General features: G+C 45.5%; 1 protein-coding gene across 1 annotated transcript in view; it reads right to left on the minus strand.

Annotated features, from left to right (window-relative positions):
* Positions 1–11,549, minus strand: part of LOC128719156 (uncharacterized) — a 69,447-nt gene extending 57,898 nt beyond the window's left edge. The window contains exon 1 of the mRNA XM_053812778.1: positions 11,011–11,549. Within this exon, the coding sequence (XP_053668753.1) occupies positions 11,011–11,536 (526 nt within the window). The 5' untranslated portion in view covers positions 11,537–11,549. The remainder of the gene's footprint in view (positions 1–11,010) is intronic.
* Positions 11,550–25,001: the final 13,452 nt, after the last annotated feature.

Here is a 25,001-nt window from a genome sequence, read left to right on the forward strand (position 1 = left end):
ATTGGAAGTCAAATTTGGAGCGCAGCAAACGGTGGGCAAACATCCCTCAAAGCGTTGCAGATCTTCCACCACGGTGCACGGAATGTGTGTTTGCTTTTGTTATGTTACTGCAATTTGTGGAAAACTGAGCTACAGCAGCGTCGAGAATATAGCTTTGATTATTCACTTTAAATAAATATCAAACAGCTCAAAATGTTAAAGGTTTACCACGCAAACGATGACGTTTATCCCTCAGCTCACCTTCACGCATTGGAATGGCTCCAATAATTTTCCGTCAGAGAGAGCTCAGTCAAGGAAAAACAGTTTGTAGCGTGTAACCGACACAAACACACGCAACAGAGGGAAAGATAGAACAAGAGGGACAGAAAACGTACACATTTCGCGTTCGTTTGTCTTCGATAATCTAAGCTAACTTTAAAACCGAATTATACTGATTGCTGGCCGATGGCATGTTTCGGCTAAGACAACGGCGACGGACTGCGTTGCACGGACCTGTAAAACATGCGATCGTCAGCGACACCCGTGTGTCACGGAAACCCGATTGCAAGTCAAACGGATGATTGATTGCTCATGCATCAATGCATGCGTTCTTGCTTTCTTTCACTCGCAGCTCGGACACAACCCCCTCGCCGTTCCGTCGACATAATTGGTTGCGCGATTATTACGACCAGACGCACTGCGGTCACCATTAAATGGGGTTTCGGCGCGGCAAAAAAACGGATCTACAGCTGATAGTCGGTACCGGAACGAGCATCGTTTTACTGCCAAAATTGCAACAACCGAGCAGCGGCGGGAAGGAAAAGCAGACAGACAGACACACGCATTACAAATAAACAAAATGGATACTAATTTCAAGGAAATACCTTAAGCGCCACCTTTTCACTCGTCCGATGCTTACACACCGTGAGTGCCACCTGCAGTGGTCACCTCCCGGGAAAGGATGTGCTCCAGCATTCGTTAGTTTGGCCACACCGTGTGTCGGTGTTTTTGTTCCAAATTATTCGCAGCACAAGCTGAATTACAAAACGACTTCCCGACGTATCTCGCATGTCCGTTACGACATAAAAGGATATTACGCTCAGCAGATACTTATCCCTCATCGTTAAGCTGTGCTATCTGTTATCTGTAAAAAGTTGGCCCGCAATTGGATTTATCAGTGAAATTACCAGCCTCAAGTTGAGTTGGCATCACGGTACGGCATCTATGGGGCTAGGTGATTGCTTTCGAACCATCCACAATCGGTGATGCGGAATGGTTAATGTTGGAAAATAATCTCCTGCCAGTCCCGTGCATTTGCTGCCTCCTTCGACAGTCGTAACATTGAGCGTGACCTTAATCCCGTGGCCGTCGTCTTCGCCCGCGTACCTTTCGCTGTTGTTTATTTTATAAATCCGCATCCAACCTCCTCGATGTCCAGACGCTCGCCGCCCTCCGAGCCGGTCAGACACGTTTCAGGGTTCCGCAACAACAAGGTGAATCGCGGGACAGTCCACCACTTGATGAGGGTATGCCGTGACGTTTGAAAAATTTTTGCGCGCGCAAAGATTCGAGTGCATGCCGGGCCGAAACCTTTGCCACAACACCAGCCACCGTCCGCGGATCAAGGGGGAAAGATTAAAAAAGAATCAAAAAGTAACTAAACTTTCCGCAGGCATCTCAACATTGTTGACCGAATTCGCAATGTTGCCGGTTGCTGGTTGGCTCTACGTCTGCATCCGTCTCTCATCCGGCTTTCCATCCTGCGAACGGACACCTTTTTAACCGAACTCTTCACTGCCACCACTTTGCTTGACGCAGCACATTGACAGTACAACCTCTCACGGCTCTCTAACGTGAAGTATTACGGTGGAGTCCCTGATCGGTGTTTTTTTGGTTTTGTTGCAACAACACTACTCAATGCAGTGCGGAGGAGCCGGTTTGAGGCTGCTCCCGTGTCTCAAGGTTTCACTCCCCAGGAGAAGAAACTAGTCGTATGCGGGGTCACCAACCTTCCCTTCCAGGGTCCCACCTTCGGCTGTCTGTGGGGCCCATGTCAAGTGAAGGGGGGAGGCTGTGCGGTGATCCTACAAGCCATACCACCAGAGCAAAATGGGGTAGAACGAAAAACCTGAAATGAAATAGATCAGACAGCATACAATTATGCTCGATTTTCGACGCAAACCGTGATGGGCACTGTTCCTACTTCCAGCAGCAACGGGAGATCTACTCGGGAACGGAAAAAAGGCGCAACAGCGCGACTTCATCCCATGCAGCATCGTGCTCACGTTGCGCGATATGCTACGGAAAGGAACCGCCTTCGATGCCAAGCTAGTGCACAACCGTTTGACAGGACGGCGGCACCGGCAGCAGTTCTCTAAACCACCAACAAAAGCCCATTCATTCTTGGGCGAGTCCTGCCCGTGGCACTGCTCGAACCGTCACTCGTCGACGCGCACAGCAGAAAGCCAGCGTTGTCTATCAACGGTTCTGGTCGACCCGTTTGGAGGGTTGTCTTCCGGCAAGACGAAAAACGGCACAACATATTGGGTGCAGAGAACTAGACTATACCACCATGCTTCATCCTATTGCCGGGTGGATTGTTTTGCCCGCCCGATAAGACACTTGTTATTGCTTCCAACCAACAGTACGCCTGCAATCGATGACAGTCGATGAAATGAAATAACGTTTAACAACAGATTTATGCTCCACTCAGTGAGATGAAGGAAAGTTCATGGTGAGAATTTTAATCTCAGTCGGGCAAGACGACACACATTTCGTGTGCTCTTCTGTCATCGAGATATCTCACAAGCAATACAAAAAGACGTGTAAAATCCACCAGCCATTACCACCTGCCAGCCAAGTAGTGTAAACTCGGTGTCTCAGGAGATACTGGGGACTTCCAAAGTACTTACAGTCAGTTGTCTATTTGACTTTAAGAAGTGCCAGGGTATTCAGTTAGATCTAGTCCCGAGGTTATAAGGCTTGAAGCTAACTTTAATCTTCGTATTCCTGCCGTTGCAAAGAACTCCTGAGCTGGAACTTCAGATCGTCATCAGGTAGTTAAAATGGCAAGAATTGCACGTTGCCCATATTCTCGATTAATGTCTAACGGATGTAATCAAGACACTGATATTGCGCATAAGCATTGCGAAGCATAATTCGAACCCTCGCATGTCTAGCGCTGCCAACTGCTGTAAATGAATATCTTTACATTCTGGACACCACATTCCCAGGACCCTCTCTACATGGGTTTCCTAGACGTGTCTAGGGCTCGTGTGTGAATTTCCCATCGCAACCGGTTGTTCCTTGTGTGGCTTTAATTGAAACATTATGATGAGTGTTATTGTTTCCCGTGCCCAGGAACATGGACATTGCCCGCCGCTCGCTGGACAATCAGCAAAGTCCCAAGAGACAATCGTTGCCGTAACTTGATTTTCCACGGTAAAAGATGTCCCCGGGCCTTGTCTGAAGCACGCGTTTAGCACATAAATTGAACCTACTTACTGTCGCATCGATAAACAATTTGGAAAAGCTGAATAGGTTGCGAATGGAGCACTCCACCACACTCCACTGCAAGCATTCGCGCACTTTGCAAGCCTCGTTAGCTAGCGAGAGAATCAATTTAATTGTAAATTATATTTCCTTCTGTTTATTCCATTTTGTTTCAGCGGCCCATCGGGACGGTCCAGCCAGCAGTCCCAAACACCACCAGTTGCACTGTTCCAAGCACTCGTGGCTCGTGCCTGTTTTTTTTTCGGCCATTTCGTCCACGTTCATTTGCCAGTGAGACCCCACAAAAAAAACAAAACAAAAAGAAGCTTCCCACCCGAGTCACAGAAAGGACAGCTGCACGTGAAAAACGTAAATAAACACATTCCACCGTGTACGCCACATTGGCCACAGCCCGGCGCGGCGCACGAAACGATATATGTGACCAGGGCGGAAGAGCAAAATCGTTCTACGCCCCGAAAACCGAACCGGTCGGACCTAGGAAAGGAAATGGTTTCGGGCGGGGAAAAAAAAGCTTGCGCATTGTTGCCAACACCAACGTTCCAACGAGCGGCCACGCGGAAGTGCCGCAGACAAATAGCACACACGCGTTGATTAAGTACGACGTGACGCGATGCTCATATTCCGCGCCGTCTCTATTCGTCCGCTGGCCACTGGCGGTGGTCTCTAACGACGAATATGAATGTATCAATCATCTTCGTTCCGACGGTCGCATGCAACATCGCCACCGGTCCATCCATTGTGGTCATTCTCCCGCCGGGATGGCACAGAAGGGGAAGATGTGACTTTTTCATCTTTCGTCCCCATTTCCTTATTGGTGATGGTAATTCGCATTTCGCACTGTGTGTGTTTGGGATTTTTTTTTTGAAATCGTCGGACGTGTAAACTGACCACAGCTAACCGCATGCTGACTGGGACCGGTGCATCGGAAGGGGTTCGGTGGACGGGTGGGTGGAAATGGAAGAAAAGAACAACGGAAAAAGAACAAACACACACACACACGGTCCCGGAGGATAATCGATCGCTTTAGCGATGGCGGGCGAAGGCGAGCGCGCGCGCGCGTACGTCAAACGTAACGAACCGGAAAGTGCAACACATCGAGTGCAACGTGCATGAGGTGGAATGCATCAGCCGAGGAAGGGGGGACGGGGGGGGGGGACAGGAGAGTGCGACTTGAGTGCGAGGTGTGTAGTTTCTCAAAGCAGTGCGCACATTTTGCGACTTTGCCATCCGTCCGCCTGGGGGGGTTGAGGGCCCCCGGAGGTTCAAACGGTGCGGATTAGGCGCGCGCGCGGTGATGGCGGTTGGGCACGTTGGGCGGAATTGGACGAAAATAGACATTCGGCGCAACAGTGTTGCTCTCGCGGCTCGTGGTGCTAAAATTAGCGGGTGGCGGCACTCGGCGCATTATTTCAGTCCGATGTCGGGGATTCGCGAAATTGAACCAGTTGCCAAACGCGAACGCGCGGCAGATCGAGCCTTTTTTTCCCGCATGTTTCTCTGTGACGAGCGTGTGTCAGGCCAGCCGGCTGGCAAAAGTGCATCGCATTGCATCAATCGCACCCGTTTCCCCCACACACACGCAGCCAACCGACCGGTGTGTTTGTGTGTGTGTGTGTGTGTCTGTATCGCCATGTGCGTGTGTGTGATGCGTCGCTAGATGTCGAACCGTTTGGCTTCCCCATTCAGACTTGCCAAAATACTGCGCATACCCAGTTCCCATTATGAGGAAGTGTACTTGGCCCTTTGTGAGATTGTTTCCTCGGTGCGCGTTTTGTGGTTCATTATAGCGGCGTTCTTCTCTCAGAAAGGCAGAATCAGTACAATACTTCCTCACCGGAAGATGTGTACAGCTGGAAAACAACACAAAATCACCTCCGGGTATATGACGTGCTGAATGGAACCAGCTCGTGTCACCAGATGTAATCTTCCCGGCAAGACATTCGACAACGGAACGTGTAACGATTCGTCCTCGCACCAAACCCGGAAGAACCAGTTCTGCGCGAGTTCCCCCGACGGCGACCTTTTGTAGCCCATTTTCCCGCTCGCCAGAAAAAAAGCATCATACCCCTTTTTGTCATGCCTTCCATCCAAGACAAATTTCTTTCATTTGCATACAATAATCAAATTATTCAAATGCGCTTTTAATTGCGCCAGATCCCGTAAGATCATGCGCTGTTTGCGCGAGAAGAGGCGAAATTACGTTTTAATTTACAACAAAAAAACCCCTCTGCATGATGCGCGATTGCATAAGCGCAGGAGCTACGGTACCTTGGCAAGGATGCGCCATCTCGGTTGCGGACGCAAGATAAGAGCACTCATCTGACACATATGAATGGAAAACCCGAACCTGTCACCGGAAATATGGGTCCGAGCTGTGTGTGTGTGTGTGTGCCGCGGAACGCATTACGGACTATTAATAATTTTCTAATTAGTCGAAATTCCACACGTCACGCGCAAAAACCCCCCTCAACAGTTCCAAACAAGCCCACCAGAAGAAGGCACTGTCGGTGGCGAGCAAAAGATGATCTTTACGCGCAGAGTGCTCCGTGTACTCCAAATGGTATCCGTCATAGATGTCTTACTCAGCGGGCGCACATTCGTATGTGCCTGATGTCCGCAGAATGGTGGTGCTCTTTCGCATGCAGGTATGCGTCTTACTCAGGAGGAAAACAGTAAATGTGAAATCGTTAAAAATATCTTCACTCAACGCGTCTATGTAGCCGATTTGAAAGGTTTTTTGCGCAAATATATTGAAGGCAAGTTCTTATGAGATAAGAGTTGGTATCCATCTCCATACATTAATCATCTCGAATGCAACTCCTCAGCTATGGACATAGAAGTCTGTTATTTCTAGAGGTGTCAATGGATACACAAAAGAATTACATCTCGCTGTCAAACACCGCTAAACGACATCGGAACCTTAAGGACGCGAAGCATAACCACTGGATTGACCTTTGATGTAGGGTACTGCGAGGAACGCTCCTTTCTATAAACGCCATCTGAAGAAGTTCCTCAAGGAGGGTAATGCTGCGTGTCTATTGAAAATTTGGAGGGCAGAAACCGGAAACAACAGCACAATCGGATTAAACACGCTTCTTGTTTGTCGCTGCCGCGTTGGCTTATCTTTTCAACGGCGTGTTCCCATTCATCCTTCGTGACCACATCAACTAGAGCTAATGCTACTCACACTGACCGCAGCAGCAGCAGCAGAAAAGGGATGCTTTGCTGTTCTAAAACTGCTCACTCACATTTCGACCACATTCGTCTTCATCGCACCGTGAAATGAGCTTCTGACGGACGCCAAAAAGTGTCGTCAAATGGCATGCCAGATCTCTATCGACGATGGTAAACGACTCAATCAACACCATCTCGGGAGTGTGTGGCCAATGTGCATGCCAAAAAAGAAAAAAAAAGCAAGTGGGCCCCTATGCTGCTGCAAGGATTTATGTGCGCCGTAACCGGACCCATCAAAACCACACTTTTTCTCACACACACACGCACGCACAGCCATACACAAACGCGCACATTTATTTGACCGAAGAGAAATGGGTTCGAATCCGCTTGGTGGATGTCATGGTGAAGAACAGCAACATCGCAGCAGCAAAGCAAAGCAAAAAAAAAAGGAGCGTAACATGTCCAACTCGGTCGGTAGAGCAAAAATTAAAACCGGTTATGATCGTACACATCTACGGCCGGCATGGAGGATTGAGTGTGGCCACGGGAATAAGCAGCAACAAAAAAGCAACATAAATGTAAAACACCTCGCCTCGTTACGGATGTGACATTTGATAGGGCTCCCCAAGCTGCTCCAAGGATGCACCCAGCACGTCACCCTGTGTCCAAAGCGCTCCAAAATAAAATCAAAACAAATGTACACCCGAGCGACGTGGTGCGTATCACAGCCCATCATAAACGCTCATTTAGGACATTAACGTGCCCGATGCGCTCCTTCGCCGTGCGAGCTAATGAACTGTACGATAATGCTGCTTAATAAGCAGGTTCGACAGGACGAACAACGGTGCGATCAGTTTGGCTACCGGGTTTCGGCACATGCTCTGCCACCAAAACACTCAACGATCACGGCTCAATTGCTGAAGGAGCTGCGACTACTGCATCTGCCTGGTGCCAATCTCTAGCAATCGCATGCCAATGGGCGAAAGGGTCATCTCGGGGAATGCTAAATGAACTCGCAGCAACGAAAACCATCGGCCAGCATGATTAACGATGATAGTTCGCGTCGTAATCAATCAACCGCGAGCGAACTAGCAAACATTCTTGAACCGCGAAACCTGTTCTAGAATGCACACAACTTTCCTGGCGACACATTCATGCATCACGGTCCGCCATGCCAGCCCCGGTACAGTGCTTACCACACAGACATCTGCGATACATGCCGAAGCACAGAAGCTTAGCGTCGGGAACGGGTTTGTCTTAAGGGTGTGTAGCCATCATTGAAAGCTTCTAATGACATTTTTATCATTCTGTGGTGGTATTTTAGAACAAAAAACGACTTCGCAGTGTTGCAGGGTTTTCGCGTACTAGTGCGGTGTTCGGTGCTGTTTCGGAATGTTGTGCATGGTTAACATGGACATGTGTTGAAGAATATCTGGTGTTCTGTGCGACTGGGAATTCTCCCAAGTTTGATATCCAATCCTTTTCAACTCGCGATACTTCCAGAAATTGGCAAGAATTCGAAATCTAGCTCTTCAGATTCTAGTTTAACTTGAGCAACAGAAGCTACTTGTTGAAGCTCTTGGAATTGACAAGAATTCAACATCTTCTACGACGACACACTCCAGTTAAACTATAAGTTTGAGAAATTGAGAACGTTCCCAAATACTTAGAGAGACTTGCAGCTTTGGGAGACAAACACACTTGGTTGGTATTGGCATTTACGTATGGCAAAATCTTCAACCATACTCTGTAAACGAAGCCAAGACGACCTGTCATTGCCAAACACCAAAACACGGCTACCTTAGAGAGACATTGGTGTATAAACATCATGTGCGGCTTAGAGAATGCCGTGTTAGGGAGACTTTGCAGCTTTGAGAGACAAAAAATGTATTGCAATGAAGAGACTGTCAAAAATGGTCTTCTTAGGGAGACTTGCTAGCTTTGAGAGACACTATCTTAGAGATACTTGAATGTACATCCAAATTTCTTTTTCTAATAGCAGTTGGACGGTAGGCTACAGAAATTGGGAAGAATTCGAAATCTAGCTCAACTCATTCTAATTTAACAGTAGAAGCAACGTGATAAAGCTCTTAATCCTCTTAAGGAGGTAAATGAAGTAAATTGAACTGTACCACGGAAGCACTTCGGAAAATGGGAAGAGTTCAGGGTCTAACCCTTTACAGTTCAATTTAACTTGAACGTCAAAATTAACTTCCAAAAGTATCACAAAACTGGGTAAATTCTAGAATTACCCTGAAAAATTGCAATTCAACTTGAAAACGTTCCAAAAACGGTTTCAGTACTGCCCCTTCAACAGCAAAACCCTGTCCATTTGAATATGCCTGACTCATTCCAACGTCAGGACACTGGAGTACCTCGCAACATGTGTGTAAGGGTGTTTATATCCGTATCCTCATGCGGACATACCTTATTCCTTCTGCGAAATGCGCTTGTGCAGTACAACGCAACGCAATTGGGAAGGATCGAGGATCGATGGTCGGAAAGATCGGCTAATCGTTCTCTCGTGCAGCGACACGAGAACACAACGTGCCGTCAAAGTGTTTGCGGGATTGCGTGCAAACTTTTATTTAGCATACGGGCAAACTTAATCTTTGACTACACTTTCAACCACTATCGGAAACGATGGCGGCTGGCGACGTTGTTGACGCAGCTTCCTTTCGCGGAAGGAACCCGAGGCTGAGTGTTTCGGAGAGGGAGAGGAATAAGATATAACAAGTAATAATTGCACAAGTGGAAAAGTTAAGAGCAATTTGGCGATACCCTGTACCGCCCGTGCACCGTACGCACCCGCGACGACCGCCTCCCCTTGCCATTTTCCTCGGGCTAACAATCCTCCAAGGATGACACGTTTCGCGTCTGCACTTGTGCAAATAAGAACAAATAATAAAACTAAAGAAATAAAACGTTTTCCCGCTTCTTCGCCAGTCCGAGAGCTCATTCCAAACAGACATTCCTTGCCGGATAAACAACGTTCTAGTTCAATGTAGCTCCCGCCGCAAACTGCTAGCTTCCAGAGGGCGGCTACAAGAGCGCCTTATTGTTTTGCCAAAGCCAGTACAGGATAATTTTTCATGTATTCATTGTTGTCCGCCGTACCGATCGCGACAAGCGAAACATACGTTCTCGGGGCCCATTCCCGCGTGTCATTACCGTCCTTTTACATCTGAATACCGTTGCAATTATTTGTTTGCCACTATCCTGCTTGCTCCCGGTCGAAACCAGTGCCACGGCAACGCCACCATAAGGCCGCGACGAACGAGCGCCACACACTTTCCCGTGATCAATTTTGTCTCAACCCGTTCGATTTGTGACCGTCGCGGGGCAGAAAAAAAAGGGAACGTTCTGCCCGGCGATATGTGCGAGGATGCGCGTCTTGCAAGGAATGTGCCAGTAAGGGAGGGAAAGAACACGGCGAGAGCGTGAAAAGAAGCAAAACAAACCGAACCAACACCGAGCAGCAGCAGCCGCCCGTAAGAGGCAGAGCGTTTTTTTTCGAAAAGAAGTAGATAATTAAATAATATAATTATGGTAATACGATGCGAAAAAAGGGCTCGTTTTGTGGGGAGGACACAGAGGAAGCAGAAAAAAAAACCAAGCCACTCACTCACACACACACCACAAGGATGGATGGTGAGGCGTAAAGGTGAACAGCACCACCACGACCACGGCTAATCATGAGGCATACCGGAGGAAATACGCACAAAACGACACCGTCTTTGCAAACATAAAGCCCTCCGAGCCAGGTGCCGTTGCAGGTTGCACCGTAGCGAGTGGTGGCTTTTGGCCCAACGCTCTGCAAACGTGGCATGCCGAACCGGTGCCGGGTAAAGGTCTGGCCTGGCTAACGAACGAACCCGCCGGTGCGTACAAGGAAGAAGGTTTTGATCGCCATCAAACAGCCATTAAACCGGTCCTGCACGGATTTCCGAGTTGTTTTTTTGTTTGTTTGTGGCGAAGGTTCGGGCTGCCGCAGTTCATCAGCCAACTGATGAAATGTAGTGCAAACGCGTGGGAAATGGGGCGCTAGCTGCAGACGGGGTTGACGGTGGGCAGCATAGATGTGCGGACCGCTCACGATCACAAAACCGCGTGTGCGTGCGCCCGGCCAAGATCGACTTTGCGTGACGGGGCCTAAGCGTTGATGGAGCATAGCACTGCATACAATACGACGACGGTAGCAACCATGATCACGAAAGGAAACAATCAAACATCAGCCATCTTGGCTCGAATTCGTACTCAAGGAAGTCATCTGCAGGCGAGCTTCTCACTGTGGAATCCATTCAATCATTTTCGCAAGTAACAGGGTAAGAAGACCGGACTCACCTCCAAGATGCTGCGGTTCGGCGACGTGGTGCGGCACTCCCGGCGACCGTCGGTGTATCGTCAGGGGCACGCTGGAGGTCCCCGGTGCGGACGCCATCGATCCGGTGGAGGAGTCGCAATCAAACGATCTCGTCTGAGAATTATGAATCATATTATGCTTCAGGTCTTTCAGCTCTGATAGCTTTGGTATGTGAATGTTAGCTACCGGCTCGGGTGGTACCTCGCCCTCGTTCAACGCCCGCTGCTCGTCCTGCGTCTGGGCACGTCGCAGTGCGGTCTGCAACGCCATCACACGCTGTCGCTCGGCGGTCAGGCAGCACTTCTCGCAGTGGCAGGTGCGATACTTGCAGTAGCGCTTGTGCCCCTTCAGCCCAATCTTCAGACCGTGGTTGCGGCAACGGGCGCAGTTCGGCGGTGTCCGCGGGTTGAGCGAGTTGTTGCACGAGCTGGACGCACCGTTGCCGTCCGTGCGCGAATCGTACCCGGAGTCGGACATTGCTTCCGCCCAACGGTCCTGTGACACCATCGAAAACCGTACCACACGCTCGTGTGGTTCCGCGCTACTTCCAGGGATGCGTGCGACTCGGTGACCCGCCGCAAATGCCTTCCTTTTTCCCCCTCCCACAGCGGGCTCGCCCTGCACTCCTACTGACTCGCTACCTCTCCTGTTTTTCCTTCGTCTAACCTCAACTCTTTTACTTCCCCGCGCTTGCTACTCCTGTCTTTTGCGACTGGCGTCTGTTTTGTCCCGATGCTTACCGGTGCACTTGCACATGCATTGGTTGCCCTGTGGCAGGACAGAAGCGCTCTACAATACCACCACACCTCGGACTCGGATCTCCGGGGCACGCTAGATGGAAAGGTTATTGATGCTTTGCCGCTCCTACGCCAGTCGATCACAATCGTCGGCTCGACGCGCCACCCAAAGTGTGTCTCTTGTTGTCGCCTATTATTTCCTCACTTATTTCACTGCCTCCACTCTGCTAATGCATCTCCCTGCCTCTCCCCAGGACACGGTTTTTTTGTGCAACCTCTAACCCTTACGCCACCACTTTCTCTTAATTCTCTCGCCCTACGACTCCTCCGCTACACTTCCAATCCGTTACGTTCGATCTCACTCTGGACGCACCTCTCTGCTTTTCAGACACTTATGATGGGCGCTTTGCACAGCGGCTCAACATTTGGAAGCCTGCTCAATGTACAATCCTGCCGAAGCTAGTTCGAGCTCGCGCGAATCGTTGGCTATGGTGTGTGGCATTGTCCCTTTTCGAGAAAACGTCGTACAGGACGTGATAAAATCGAGCTCTGCTAATCCACTACTTTCCTTTTCGCCGTTAAAAGTAGATGTGCAAGGTTAAGAGTTTTGTTAGCTTATGGATAGATGTCGCTTGGTTGTTTTTTCAGAATACAATGTGCTTTCCACTCGGGTACGATCGTTCTCGGACTACCGGGAAGGTTGGTTGTTGTATCGATGGATGCGTAGCTATAGGTGACCTGCAAGAAGGATTTCGAAGAAAATGTAAGCCAAATTGTATGCTGACCAATTAATATTAATTTATGCTAACCAATGAAGAATTAAAAATTCACAATGATGTACATGGCGATCCATTTTTTATTGGATAATTATATTAATTCGCAATTTTTCCTTGTCTTTAAATGATAAAAAATTGAACATAAGGTCAGGATATGGCTTCTAAGTACAATATGATTATGTTGGTGAGGATTATTATACAGGGAAAAAATAAAGAAAATACTAAAACAACTATTTAAACAATAATAGTGAAATATCCACTGGTTTTGTACATAAAGTAATATACTACTATGAACAATTCTGACAAAACGGCTAGACAAGTTTTTGCTTAGGGCAGGATAAAGCTATCCGGACTATTGAATTTTGTAGTACAATTAGTTTGCTGTTATTGAACTTTAGTTTCGTTTTATAACTGATAATATAATAATACGCAATTATACGTCCTTCGCAATCAATTGGTTAATGAATACAGGTGAAGTAAGTATTTCTTTGTATGAAAATTAAAGCCTTATTAAAATTAAAACCTTAGACATATTTCTAATAATGTTTAAAACATTATGTTAAATAAAAAAAATAATAAAAGAATTAAAACGTCGTAACCTATTCTTAAAATAACCTTAAGATATAATTGAATCCGAATATTCAATGCGATCCGATAATATACACGAGAAGTTTTATGGCAAAGAACGTATTTTAACATGAAAATTTAATTTACTTAATTTAATTTTACTGAAAATTCATGTTTGAAATTGAAGATTCATTTAAAAACTTTACATAAAACCACTGAAAACACCCACAGAACAGTTAAAATGAATACTAACCAATAATCGAAGAATGAACATAGAATAAACCTTGAAATCTTCAGTAATTTTTTAAATATTTTAAATTGAGCTGTATCTCGTTTTTTCGATATTAGGTAAATCTTTCAACTTTAACTTTGGTGAATTTATGACGTTTTAACTGCATAAGCGATCGAGGTCTTTTTAAACTGAACTCTACTAGACGTGACACATTATATTGGAGGTGGTTAACGAGCTACTCATTAAAGATTCAATGTCATTTTTACCAACAGAACGATAAACAACCCGATAGCGATATCGCAATCGTAATCGAATTTGATACAAACAATAACTTTACAATATCGCTTACCATGTACTGGTGATAGAAACACTCGTATTTCAAATCGTTTTCTCGAAAACCTTTATGATCTCGCCTCAAACGTCAAGCACACGCGTTAATTCAGCCATTAAGAGGCGTCCGTTTAATTTTTTTTTTCTGTTTGCACCACTGCACTCAAGTACTATCATTCGAACAAACCTCTCGATCGCACCAGCGGCATTCTGCGGGAAAACAAAAATGATACACACGTTGATTTCACCACCAACTATTTTTTTTTTTGTGCTCCCAGTTTCAACGCATCGCACTACACACGTGGCGGCTGCTGGGCGACACCAAACAATGCACACAATGCACCCGAACTGCACTCAGAATGGATGTTTCTTCGATTATGCTGTATGCACCTGAAGGCTCGCCCCAGAATGTGTGCCAAATGCGGAAGATTCCTGCACAATCGCGCTCACCCCAAATACACTCACACAAGCACACGCACACACACACACACACGAGCACGAAATTTGGATTCGGGAATTAATCAAAAGACTGTGGTATTGATTATCTTCTTATTCCACACCTTCGCGCGACCGGTCAATAAGAATAACAATATCTCACCGTTTCGCGAAATTCGCTTATCGTACTTGCCGCGAACCGTGAGTATTTACTTTTCTAGCCCGAATCCGGGATTCGATACCCACCCCGCTGGTGGGATGCACGTTATCAGCGGGACCGAAAAGTGCGGCCGAAGAAAAAAAAACACCTCGTACACGTGTGCGCCCGTCCCCTTATCAAAACAGTGCGGCCCCCACCTCTTTGTCTCGTGCGGTTTGATTTTTAGCGGCGCGATGTTCGTCTATTTTGTCAGTCCCCGTCAATGCGAGTTTTGTTGGCAAAAAGGGGTTTATAAAAAAAAAAAACAACAAGATGGGCCCCACTATCTGTATTTACACACCGCTCGGGATTTTATTCGGAAAGTCTACCACGAGGCGTTATGTTCACTGAGCCACAACCTAGACGATTAACGTTCGTCCTCGGTGGTGCAATAAGCTTATTTGGGATTAAGGCGTCTTTGGAGCGCTGATCCGTTTACGCACAAACGTTCGTGGCGCAGTTCGCTGTTGGTGGGTTTTAAACTGTTTTCTAGCACGTGCCCGGCTTAAGAACTTCACTCGCAAGTCGACACACTTTGTACAGACACACGCGCGCGCTCCACGATCAGTGATCCTCGACTGTCGGCTGTATCTCTCAGCAACACTTTGCAATTTTTACCGGCGGCTTTTCAAACTCTTGCAACACTTCCAACAGTAACTCTTCCGAATTTGCGCCCTTTGTTTTTTGGATGGGTTTGGTTATTTTTTCGACTCCTTCACACGTTGACCGACACCACCAGTCGGACGCCTTTCGGAAACGGCGAACGTCAGAAACAGTAAAGTGTTTTGTGTTGCGTCCCGAATTGCCGAGGCTCTCTACTGCGCGATGCGATGGGAACGATGCTGCGGAACAAACTGCAGTTCGCCAAGTGCATCGACGACACGCAATGCAACAGAGTTGAAGCCCGAGTCTCACTGTCGTCCGTCTCACTTGGCCGTCGACTCGCGGGTTCTCGCTCGCTCTCTCGCGCCCAACGAAGCACACACACACACACCGACAGAGCGCACGTCACGCTCTCTCTCTCTCTCTCTCTCGTGCGCGCGGTCGTTTGCGTTCGTTCGTTCGGCCCCATACTCAAAACAACTGGCTGTGCCTGTGTGACACTGTGCGGTGTCCGCGGGGTCCACTTTGGTTTTGTATGCGTACGCGCGGTACAGGCGCGTCTAAACACACACGCAAACGTTTAGTGGCGAACACTTTTCGCGAGCATCTTCTCCTCACTCCCGTTGCAGCCCTGCTTCCAGACAGCACGATGGAGACGACCGAGCACGTGTATGAATGTACGATCGCGTCTCCCCACCAACACACTGAAACATATCAGCTCTGTTCGCTCTCTCTCACACTCGTCGTTCCTTCTCTTTCCCAAGCACTCACACTCACACAATCGCACTATTTCTCAGGGATACTTTATGCGACAGCAACTATTTGCATGTGGGTGGCATGCCAAGGGGGAGGGGGGGTTGGTGCGAGGTGGTGCGCCAACATCAAGTTCAGAAATCAAGGCAGAAAGAGGCAAAGGCAAAGCGCGCCCGTACGCAATGCACGCGCCAGAGCCCGATGAAGCATTAGCGCGGCAGATCCCTTGGTTGGGTAGGGTGCAAGTGCGAAAGGACAAGTGCGCTATGGTAAAGGATCACATTTCAAGGATTTTAAGATTCTCACACATCGGCAAACTGGCCAACTGGCATGAAGGTGTAACATGTGTACACCGAACTGAAGGGACTTTTCAGCACAAAATATCAACGTTTGCTTTCGGTCTCGGTGCATTGTACCGGGGAAAAATGTTTCAACTTGTTAGAACTCGTGAGCAACGTTGTATAACAGTTTTCAATATTTTCCTGCCGGCAAATTATGTTTGATAACTTGCTCAAAATAATGAGAGTATTTCTTAACTGTCGTAAACTGTAGGAATAAATATGTTTCGTAAGTCCCCTTTGAGAGCTAAAAGCTTGTAGTATAACAGTATAACAGTTATGTAATATATTGTACTGGGAAATGATATTCCATTAGCTTTTTTTTCTAACCATCAATGAGAGAATTATTTTACCGTCCAAGCAAGAGCTCTTCAAATTTTTTATGTTTTAGGTTAAAACAAATTAACTTCAGGAACTTTTAATTTGTTAAAACAGTATAACAGTCGTCAATATATTTTATCAGGAATTTGTCAATTTTTTGGAGGTGTAAACCACCATCCTGTTTTAACAGCACTATGAACGTTCTGACACAGAACTAGTGAAAAAAATTGTTTAAATTCTGATGTAATTCGTTACCCACCGAAAACACCGTGTATAACACCATCCCTATTTTTAGACATAAAAACCGTACATATAAATAATGGCGCTAAAGACGCGTAAATACGGTTAACCGTAGAACTTGTACAATAAAGAATTTATATTATATTCCCAAATACGAATTCTTCATTATTTTGTTCGATTCTTGAATAGAACTGTTTCAAAAGTCACTTGTGGAAACTAAATGCTTTTATGACAGTAGAAAAGAATAAAAAATATTGCTAGGAATTTACACCACATATCTTGCTCAAAACAACAAGGCGATTGTCTTATTTCTCCACAGATGAATAAACCAACACAATTTATATTGCGGCACTCGAAAAGTCACACGTATAACAGTTTCAAAATAAATCGACTGTATAACAGTTTCTGCATCAACAAAACAATGCAACTGCGTATGAACAGCGAAACGTTATCATACACAAAAAAATGGCCATAAAAACACACGTGTCGTCCATTTGACAAATGTGACCAACGGCCCTCACACGCATTCAATTGTGGTTGCCCGACACCCGATCGGCACCTACGCACACACTAAATTCAATCAAGCGCTACAACCGGAGGATGCCAGACAATATTTGGCGGTTTTCTCTCATGTTTGCGTGCCACAGCCCGCCAGGGGCTGGCACGGGGAACTTCGGGCAAGGGTGCGGAACACTCCGAAAACATATGTTTTGTTGTTTTGATTTTGGTACTACGGTGCTACTAGGGGCCCGCAAAACGCAAAACGGCGCCTTTATCTGCTGTTTCTCATCTAGCGCAATCGGGCAAAGCGCGTTTTTTTTCTTCAATGTTTGGCTCATAATACACGCACACTGAGACAGCACACTTTTCGCACACACCAAAGCGAACGCTACCATGACAACGTGTGTTCTCCACTACAGCACAAAAAAAAACGGGGAAATGCATCCGCACGCTGGGTTACGGGCAGCGCGAATGTGCACGTGGGTGTGTGTATGTGTGTGGGAGGGGAGCCACGCAGGGGGCCCCCCCCCCCCCCCCCCCCGTCTGGCATGGGAGAGGAAGACGGGCAAATGAAAACGGAGCAACATTGTTGCATTAATTATAAGGAGCGCGCTCATGTGTGCGTGAAGTGGCGCGACCCATACACAACACCTTTACCAAAGGGGGTTGCCCATCGGGCCGTGGGGGGGAGCGGGGGTGAAATGCAGGAGTACGCAGGAAGGGTTGCAGACTGGTTGGTGGTGGAGACCAGTGCGGTTTCGATGCACTTTTTATTATTGAACGACCGAGCGAACGTCTTCGATGCACACCACTGAACGACATTGCGAAGAAGGGGGGGGGGTGGGTGCCGTGGGAAGGTCTGTAAGCTTCCCCTTTTCCACCCCTCGCAGCCCTTCCCAACCCCTCCTCCTTTTGGCATTTGGCTTCCGTCTCGCAGGCCGACGAAGCCACACAGCACCACGAGGAACGGTGGCAGGTGAAGTGCAAAACCGGCAGAGTGCATTCGGAGATGCACAGTTGCAACGTTGAATAATCAAATTCTCACTGTAAATGCAATGCCCTTTTTTTCACCCGCGGCTTTCAAGTGCGTTTGTTTGTGTGGTTCGTTGTTTTATTTTTGTTGCATTTTTTTTTCCTTCCTCACTATCACTTCCAGCCGTGTGTGTATGTGAATCGGCTTGTAAACGCGGGGTCGATTTCGCACACTTTTTATGAAACACTGCACCGTTGTATGCTGCGCTTACAGCGGAACCGGTACAGGATGCAGTTTGCATCCCGCACAATCCATTCGCCCGTGGTTTGTTTGTTTTTGTCACGATTTCGACGGTCTTTGGTGGGCGCTGAGTGTTTTGGGGTGGTGGTCCACTTACCAAACCCCAACCGACAACGGCAACGAGCGAAATGCTCTCGATAAAGACCAGATCCGCGTACGAGCGGCTACGCGGAATTTGCACTGATAAATGTGCAATTACGCACACATACACGCACACGCACACAGGTGGACATACGCATACATACAACGCTGCACGCTGGTCGCAGCCGCCCGTGGACGGTTACGAGGGCCGGGAAAGGAAAGTTGTTGTAGGTCAGCACACAGCGCCGTCAAACACGACTAAACGCTTTGGTCGTCGTTCGGTCGTTCGGGGTGCGCAACAAGTTTTTGATATCCTCCCTCACTGCCCTGCGTGTGTTGGCCGCACTGCACTACAACCCGAATGTACGCGGTGGGCAGGACGGTCGAAATTCCGAGCAGCCGAAACGGCCTCGGTGCGCTCTGCCCGGCCAACACCACACGGGGGTACGGCCATGTGCGAGAGTTTTGTCTGCCTTGTCTCACCTTTAGAGGCTGCTTGTGCTCGCGAAGATAACGCGCGTATGCGAAACGGCGAATGTCAAAAAATCACTATCTTCCCCCGGAACATTAAACGGCCAGCACCCAGCACCGACTGGGGAAGCGAGAGCGAACAGTGTCCGCGAGCAGTGCGAAATTGGTGTGTTGGTTTGTTTGTTTGCTTTTTTTTTGTTTGGTTGTGTGTTTTGTTTCGCGCAGAGACTGCAACACGGCGCGGGTTCCGCTGCAACACATTTTTATTGCGTATCGATACTACTACTACCACTACCACTATTATTGTCTACAGCTGCATAGTTACATGTGCATATTGATGGATCCGACAAACGATTGGTGGTTCGTTAATATTTATTTGAAGAGTGATCAAACTGGCAATGGCAGCTATTTATGATTTATAGCACATGTAAGTGCTGTATTTAAATTTAAATTCACACCGAATGTGTGCGACGGAGTGTGCGAATATACATCTGCTACACCACAGCCTCAGCGCTGCATGCTGTGCGATGGTGTGCGTGGGGCAAACAGTTCCCAAGTAACATTTTGACGAAAACGAAAATAAAAAATCCCTTGAATGTTCTTGAATCTTCATTTGTGTAACGAAACACACTTTTAGCATTATTTTAATTTAAAAAAAATTCATTTGCTTGAACAAATTGGTAAAACTTTGGAATACAAAACAAAGCAGGAAAATAGTTTTTTTCGGAAACACTGAAATTGTCATCTCTGGGGAATTATTTTTGAGCCTATTGGATAACAAGTATGCGTGAATTGATGAGTTTGTTTTGGAAAAATCGCATTCGAAAATTGAAAACTTGTAGAGGAGAGGTAGTTAATTAATTGATCTAGAATCCACCTCTCACAGTGTGAGGTACAGCAGCTCACCGCTTTACACTAATGTTTGGGACCGAACACTTAAGTGTGTATGGAATTTTCGCGTATATTGAATTTCCTTAGAAAAATCGTTTGTAGTACATGTTGAAGAGTTGAAATTATGACATGTATAACTAAAAGGACTTCGCATGTTTATCATATTTTTCTCAAAAATAAATATAAATAATAATATTATTTATAACATTAACGGGTAATATTTTTTTCCATCACAACAGAAAAATTCAAATTTAAGCCTGAATTCTACATTTCAATCCTCGTCTTGCAAAACACGATAGGGGCTTTGAAATAATTCATTTTTCAGCTGTGTCTATGCTATCTGTAGCATGAATTATTTCAAGCAGCGAATGTAATGCCAATTGCATAGCTTACGGCGTAAAACATTTCGGATTTCTTGCATACAAGTATATCACACGTTGCACGCAATTTTGTATACATGTTCGGTTTCGCCTGAAAGCTGGACCCGGCGAAAACGCAACCCATCGACGTCGTCTGCATCTTACCAACACAGACACATAATTTCAAACCGAACGGTTCATTGCACTTTGCCGCATTTTCGTCATTTACAAATCAATCCTTACATGTTTTATTTCTTTCTACTTTTTAAATAAGTTTTTTCCGGCTATATTATTGCTGTCGTATTGCTCTCACCCCTTGTCTGTACAACTTTCCAGTATCTTTTCATAAATGGTGGATAGCAACGGCCGATAACATCCCTAAGACCACATTTGATGTAGGCCACTACAGATAATTTAAAACATAAACTACAGATACATATTCCGTCGTTTACGACTAGTCTACGAGATCATCGAAAATATCAACATTATTGAATGTCTTTCACGGTTACATAGATCGTTTTGAAAAAGTCGCCAACTAGTGCCAACCCCCTTTAAATGATTTTGGGGGGGCTCCACTTCGGCTCCAACACCCTCGCACCTGAATAAACATAAGCATCCTACAATGCGAATCATATGGCAAACAACGAATGCTTTATCCTTTTCATCCTCTATAGTTTGTTATATTTGTTGACGAAAGTCAGCAATACATTCACTCTATGTTCAATTAGAACGTCATTTTGTTCGAGGAATCTGCCTGTAGCAACAACAACCAATTTCCTTGACACCCATTAAAATGTGATATTTTCCCAAGTTTGAGCCATCAACAATTAAATGGGCTTCAACTGCATAGTCTAATAAGATAGCACGATAATCATGCCGTCCAACTCAGATTCAATGATTGATAAAGCTCTGCCACGATAAAACACCAGGCGTCTCCATGTTAGTCCCCACTTGTTAATAGAGGAAGTTCCTTATCAAACACCATGCGCCTCCATATTGTTCGATGAACTTTTCTACTTCTAAATTCTTTGTCTATTTGCACAAAAAATCAATTTTCAATTTCTTAACTAAAAACCTCATGCCGTTGATACCTACCAAGTAAGGATTGGACCCTTGAAGATAGGATAATATATGTCATCAGCTCGAGTCACCACAGACGTACATGAGTTTATTAATAATTTTTACTTTTCTTTATTCATTAGTTTTAATTTTTATTACACCAAACAGTTGAAACTTCTAATAACATGTATGGACAATGACACGCTTTGTTACAGAGATAAAATAATAAGCATAAATATCCTTTTTTGTGTTCTTGTTTATGCAAAATGTAGATTTTTTTTCAATTAGTGTGATTTTGTCTTATAATTTTTCTTAAGTGTTTTTTCACCTTTCACCCATTTCCCATTTTTATGCGGCTCACGCGTTTGCTTCTGCTCTCTTACCTATTTCCTCTTCGTAAGTATATAATTACATGAATAGTACCACTTGCGTTTTCTCTCTGCGTCAGATGTTCGGTTCGTTTGGTTGCGTTGAAGCAGTTCCGCTTACATCCGTGCATGTTTCTTACATCACTGGGCGTTCGTATTCTTGATCTTCAGCTGTTCTGGTCTGCTCGCACTGTCACAGCTGCCAGATGGTGTTGCTCTACTACTTATGCTTCGCTTACTTCGGCAGATCGCGGCAGCATCGTGCCGGACGAGCGTCGGCCATGTGCCTTCCCACGTAATACGGTTACGGTACGTACTGTGTTTTGATGCCTTTGCTGCAGTATGCTTTGCGCTACTGCCCGGCGTCGTGCAGTGCTTTAGTTTAGAGTGTTTTATGTGTGTGGGTGTGTCTGTGTTCACGGTTGGTTACAGGGCTTGAAACGGTTTTAAATGTGCGTCAACCACATCCGTACAGTTTTTGTTCGCAAACACGTTCATTCACTTTGTTTGTTGCTTTATCTTTTCCGTTGTGTTGTGTTTGTTTCCTCTTGTTTCCTCGTGATCGTTTCGTCATTGTTCCTAGATTTGGTTTTGCTTGTTGGTTTTCTCATTTTTACTTAAATTTGGGACTCGTGTGTGTGTGCTTTTTTCTTCTTCTTCTTTTGTTTCTCCACCTCCTAGCCGCAGGTCATGCATTTCCTCTAAAAATCGACCTTAGTGTAGTCGCTTAAATATCTTACAGATTTAGTATCGTTTTTTTCGTGTTTGTTTTAGCTTTGTTTTTACATTTTTGACCTTCTTCCTCTGACATATCCATATTTAAATTTAAGGTAATATTGTTTCGTTTTATTCTCTCTTTCCGTACCAACCCCTATCTCCCACACTGCTCAATATTCTTGTTTGTCGGGACTTTTGTTTTGCTTACTTTCGCTTTGCCTTTTATTTTCGCATCAGACTAGATTCCGCGTGTTTTCTTTCTCTCGCTTCTTGCCGTTCATTCTTCCAACCTCGTCGATCATTGTTTTGCATTGGTTTAGTAGTCGTCTTAAATTTGTAACCGTAAATTTAGATAGAAATTTGGAGACGGTCCTCTTTATTCCACGTGGCACAAAAAACATAAAACTTTCGTTTCCGTTTTGTTTTCGCTTTTAGTGTTTCATTTTTTGTTTATACACATATATGTCGTTAACATATTCGTTCCCATCGTTTTTTTTTCTTGGTTGCAGCGAAACGTTAAGCCATTGTTGCAATTCTTACAATCGTTGGCCGGTCGATCCAGTTCGCTGCCAACCATAATACCTTTGCGTGTGCCCCTAGTCCGAACAGTGTTTTGTTTACTTTCTCCACTACAAAAGTGGAGTTATTTTTTTGTTTATAGTTCCGAAACCAAAACCAAAACAAGATAAGGTTTCATTCTAGCCTCCGAAACGGTGTTTTTGCGTTTTCTTTCTCTCTCTCTTTTTCTCTAGAGTTTATCGCTCTGTGTTGCAATTTGTGGGGTTTTCTAGTTCGTGCTTTGTTTTTCACACTTTTTGGTTTCCCTTTCGTTTTCTCTTTCCATTTGTCGCTTTTTAGCTTCTTGTTTTCCTTTTTGTTCATGATTTCAGTGCAGTGCGCGGATACTTTGTTCAATTTGTTCTCATCTTCGTTTTTTGCTTAGTTTTTCCACTTTTTGGTGTGATTTATTTATACAATAAGATTGACTTAAGATTAAGACTAATGAAAAACCGAAATCAAAACCAACGCAAGCATTATAAAACTCTTCTAGCCTATTAGCTTGTCCGTTTTTAAACCCGTTTCTTTCACTTTATTTTATTTTTGTTTTACATGTCTAAAACTTGTTCGCGTGTTTTGCGATTTACAGTGTGTATTTTTTTGTGTTGCGATTTGCACAAAACTAAACACAAACCAAACACAAAATCGTCTTTTTTTTGTACGTCACCATTCACCTTTCCATCGCTAGCTTGCTAGTTCAGTAGTTTGTTTTTTTAATTTCTACGTGTGATTTGGCGTGTGAAGGGGCCGTGGTTTTTCCTTTCGTTAATTCGTTTTCATTCACGCCCCTTCTTTATACCGCTGTATCGCTTTTTCTTGCATTCGGACTATAACGCATTTCCATAATCTCGAGAAGGTGTGGCGTGTTGTTTTAGGCTATCAAAAGTTTTGCTTAATTTAATCGGTAAATACATTTTCTGCTGCACCGGTGCTTGAATTCCGATGCGTCCGCGTGACATCCACGAAACGGTCATGAAATGCGGGTTTTCCCTTTGTCAATGTGGGTGTGTGAGTTTCGCGTCCAGCCTCTGGTATACATATATACCGTCCCGCCACAGGACATTTTGGTATGGCTGTTCCGATTTTTTGATGTTTTTGTTCGCTCTCTCTCTCTCTTTCGTTTGCTTTTTGTGTCGAATGCAATGAAAACTTCCATCTCTTATACCTCCAAACGTAGCATCATTCTTGCCTTCCCGTTTTAGCTGAGCTGGTAGCGGATGTGCTGACCGAACTCCGGCAGAGAATTTACCCCTTGGTGGGTGCCAGGCTTTGTCCGGTACGGATTATTCTGGAACCCCTGCCCTTTTTGTTTATCGGTGCCCTTTTATGTACAACGCTCTTCCGTTATAAAATGCCTAAAAGTGTAAAATTTCGTTACCATTTCCTTTACAAGTTTACGCCTGGAGTTAGCCTAAATGGGGAGGGGCGCTTTTTCTTCTGCTTTTTCTTTTTCGTTTTGCTTTGTCTAAATGTTTCTCGAGAGTTCTCTTGAGTAATCGATTAAATTTGGTTGTATGCCTAGATAAATAGTACTAATTACACTGCCATCCAGCTAGCAGTAAGAGAGGTCACAGAGGTGTCGTTCCACCGCATAACGTACCGGAAGCCTGGCGATTCCGATGCCGGATTCGCTCGCTTGATGGTGTTCGAAGCATCCTTACTCTAGTTCATTTCGTTTTCGTTTGACTTTTGTTTGTGAGATGTTCGAAACGTTGGTTTTTTTGAGTCTCGTTTTCTCGTTTTGTAAGCGCAATCAGTTGTTCATGCCTTTGCTTATCTTGATTTTGTCCCAGATATTATCTCCCATTGTCGAAATCTCCCGTTCGAAATTACTACCATTTTTTTCTGTGTGTGTTAGACCTCGTCCTATACAGCACGAAAACCAAGCTTCTTCCGAGAAATTTCTCACGAAGCAGGTCTTACACTGCACGAGCAAGGTCTAAAGATCGAAAAAGATTAATTTAACACGCTTTTCTTTGTGTTTTGTTTTCTATCAAAATAATACATCGAAAACATTGCTAAACATTCCAAATCAGGCCCTGAAAAGTTATTTTTCTTCGCACTTTAGTTTCGAAACACGTTTAACGTAAAGGTTCTCTTTTGTTTGATTAATTTTATCCATTGTTTTGTGTCCATTTTTTTGTTGTGGTTTGCTCATTGGCC

The sequence above is a fragment of the Anopheles marshallii genome, chromosome 2 (genome assembly GCF_943734725.1).
Source record: "Anopheles marshallii chromosome 2, idAnoMarsDA_429_01, whole genome shotgun sequence".
Taxonomy (NCBI): Eukaryota; Metazoa; Arthropoda; class Insecta; order Diptera; family Culicidae; genus Anopheles; species Anopheles marshallii.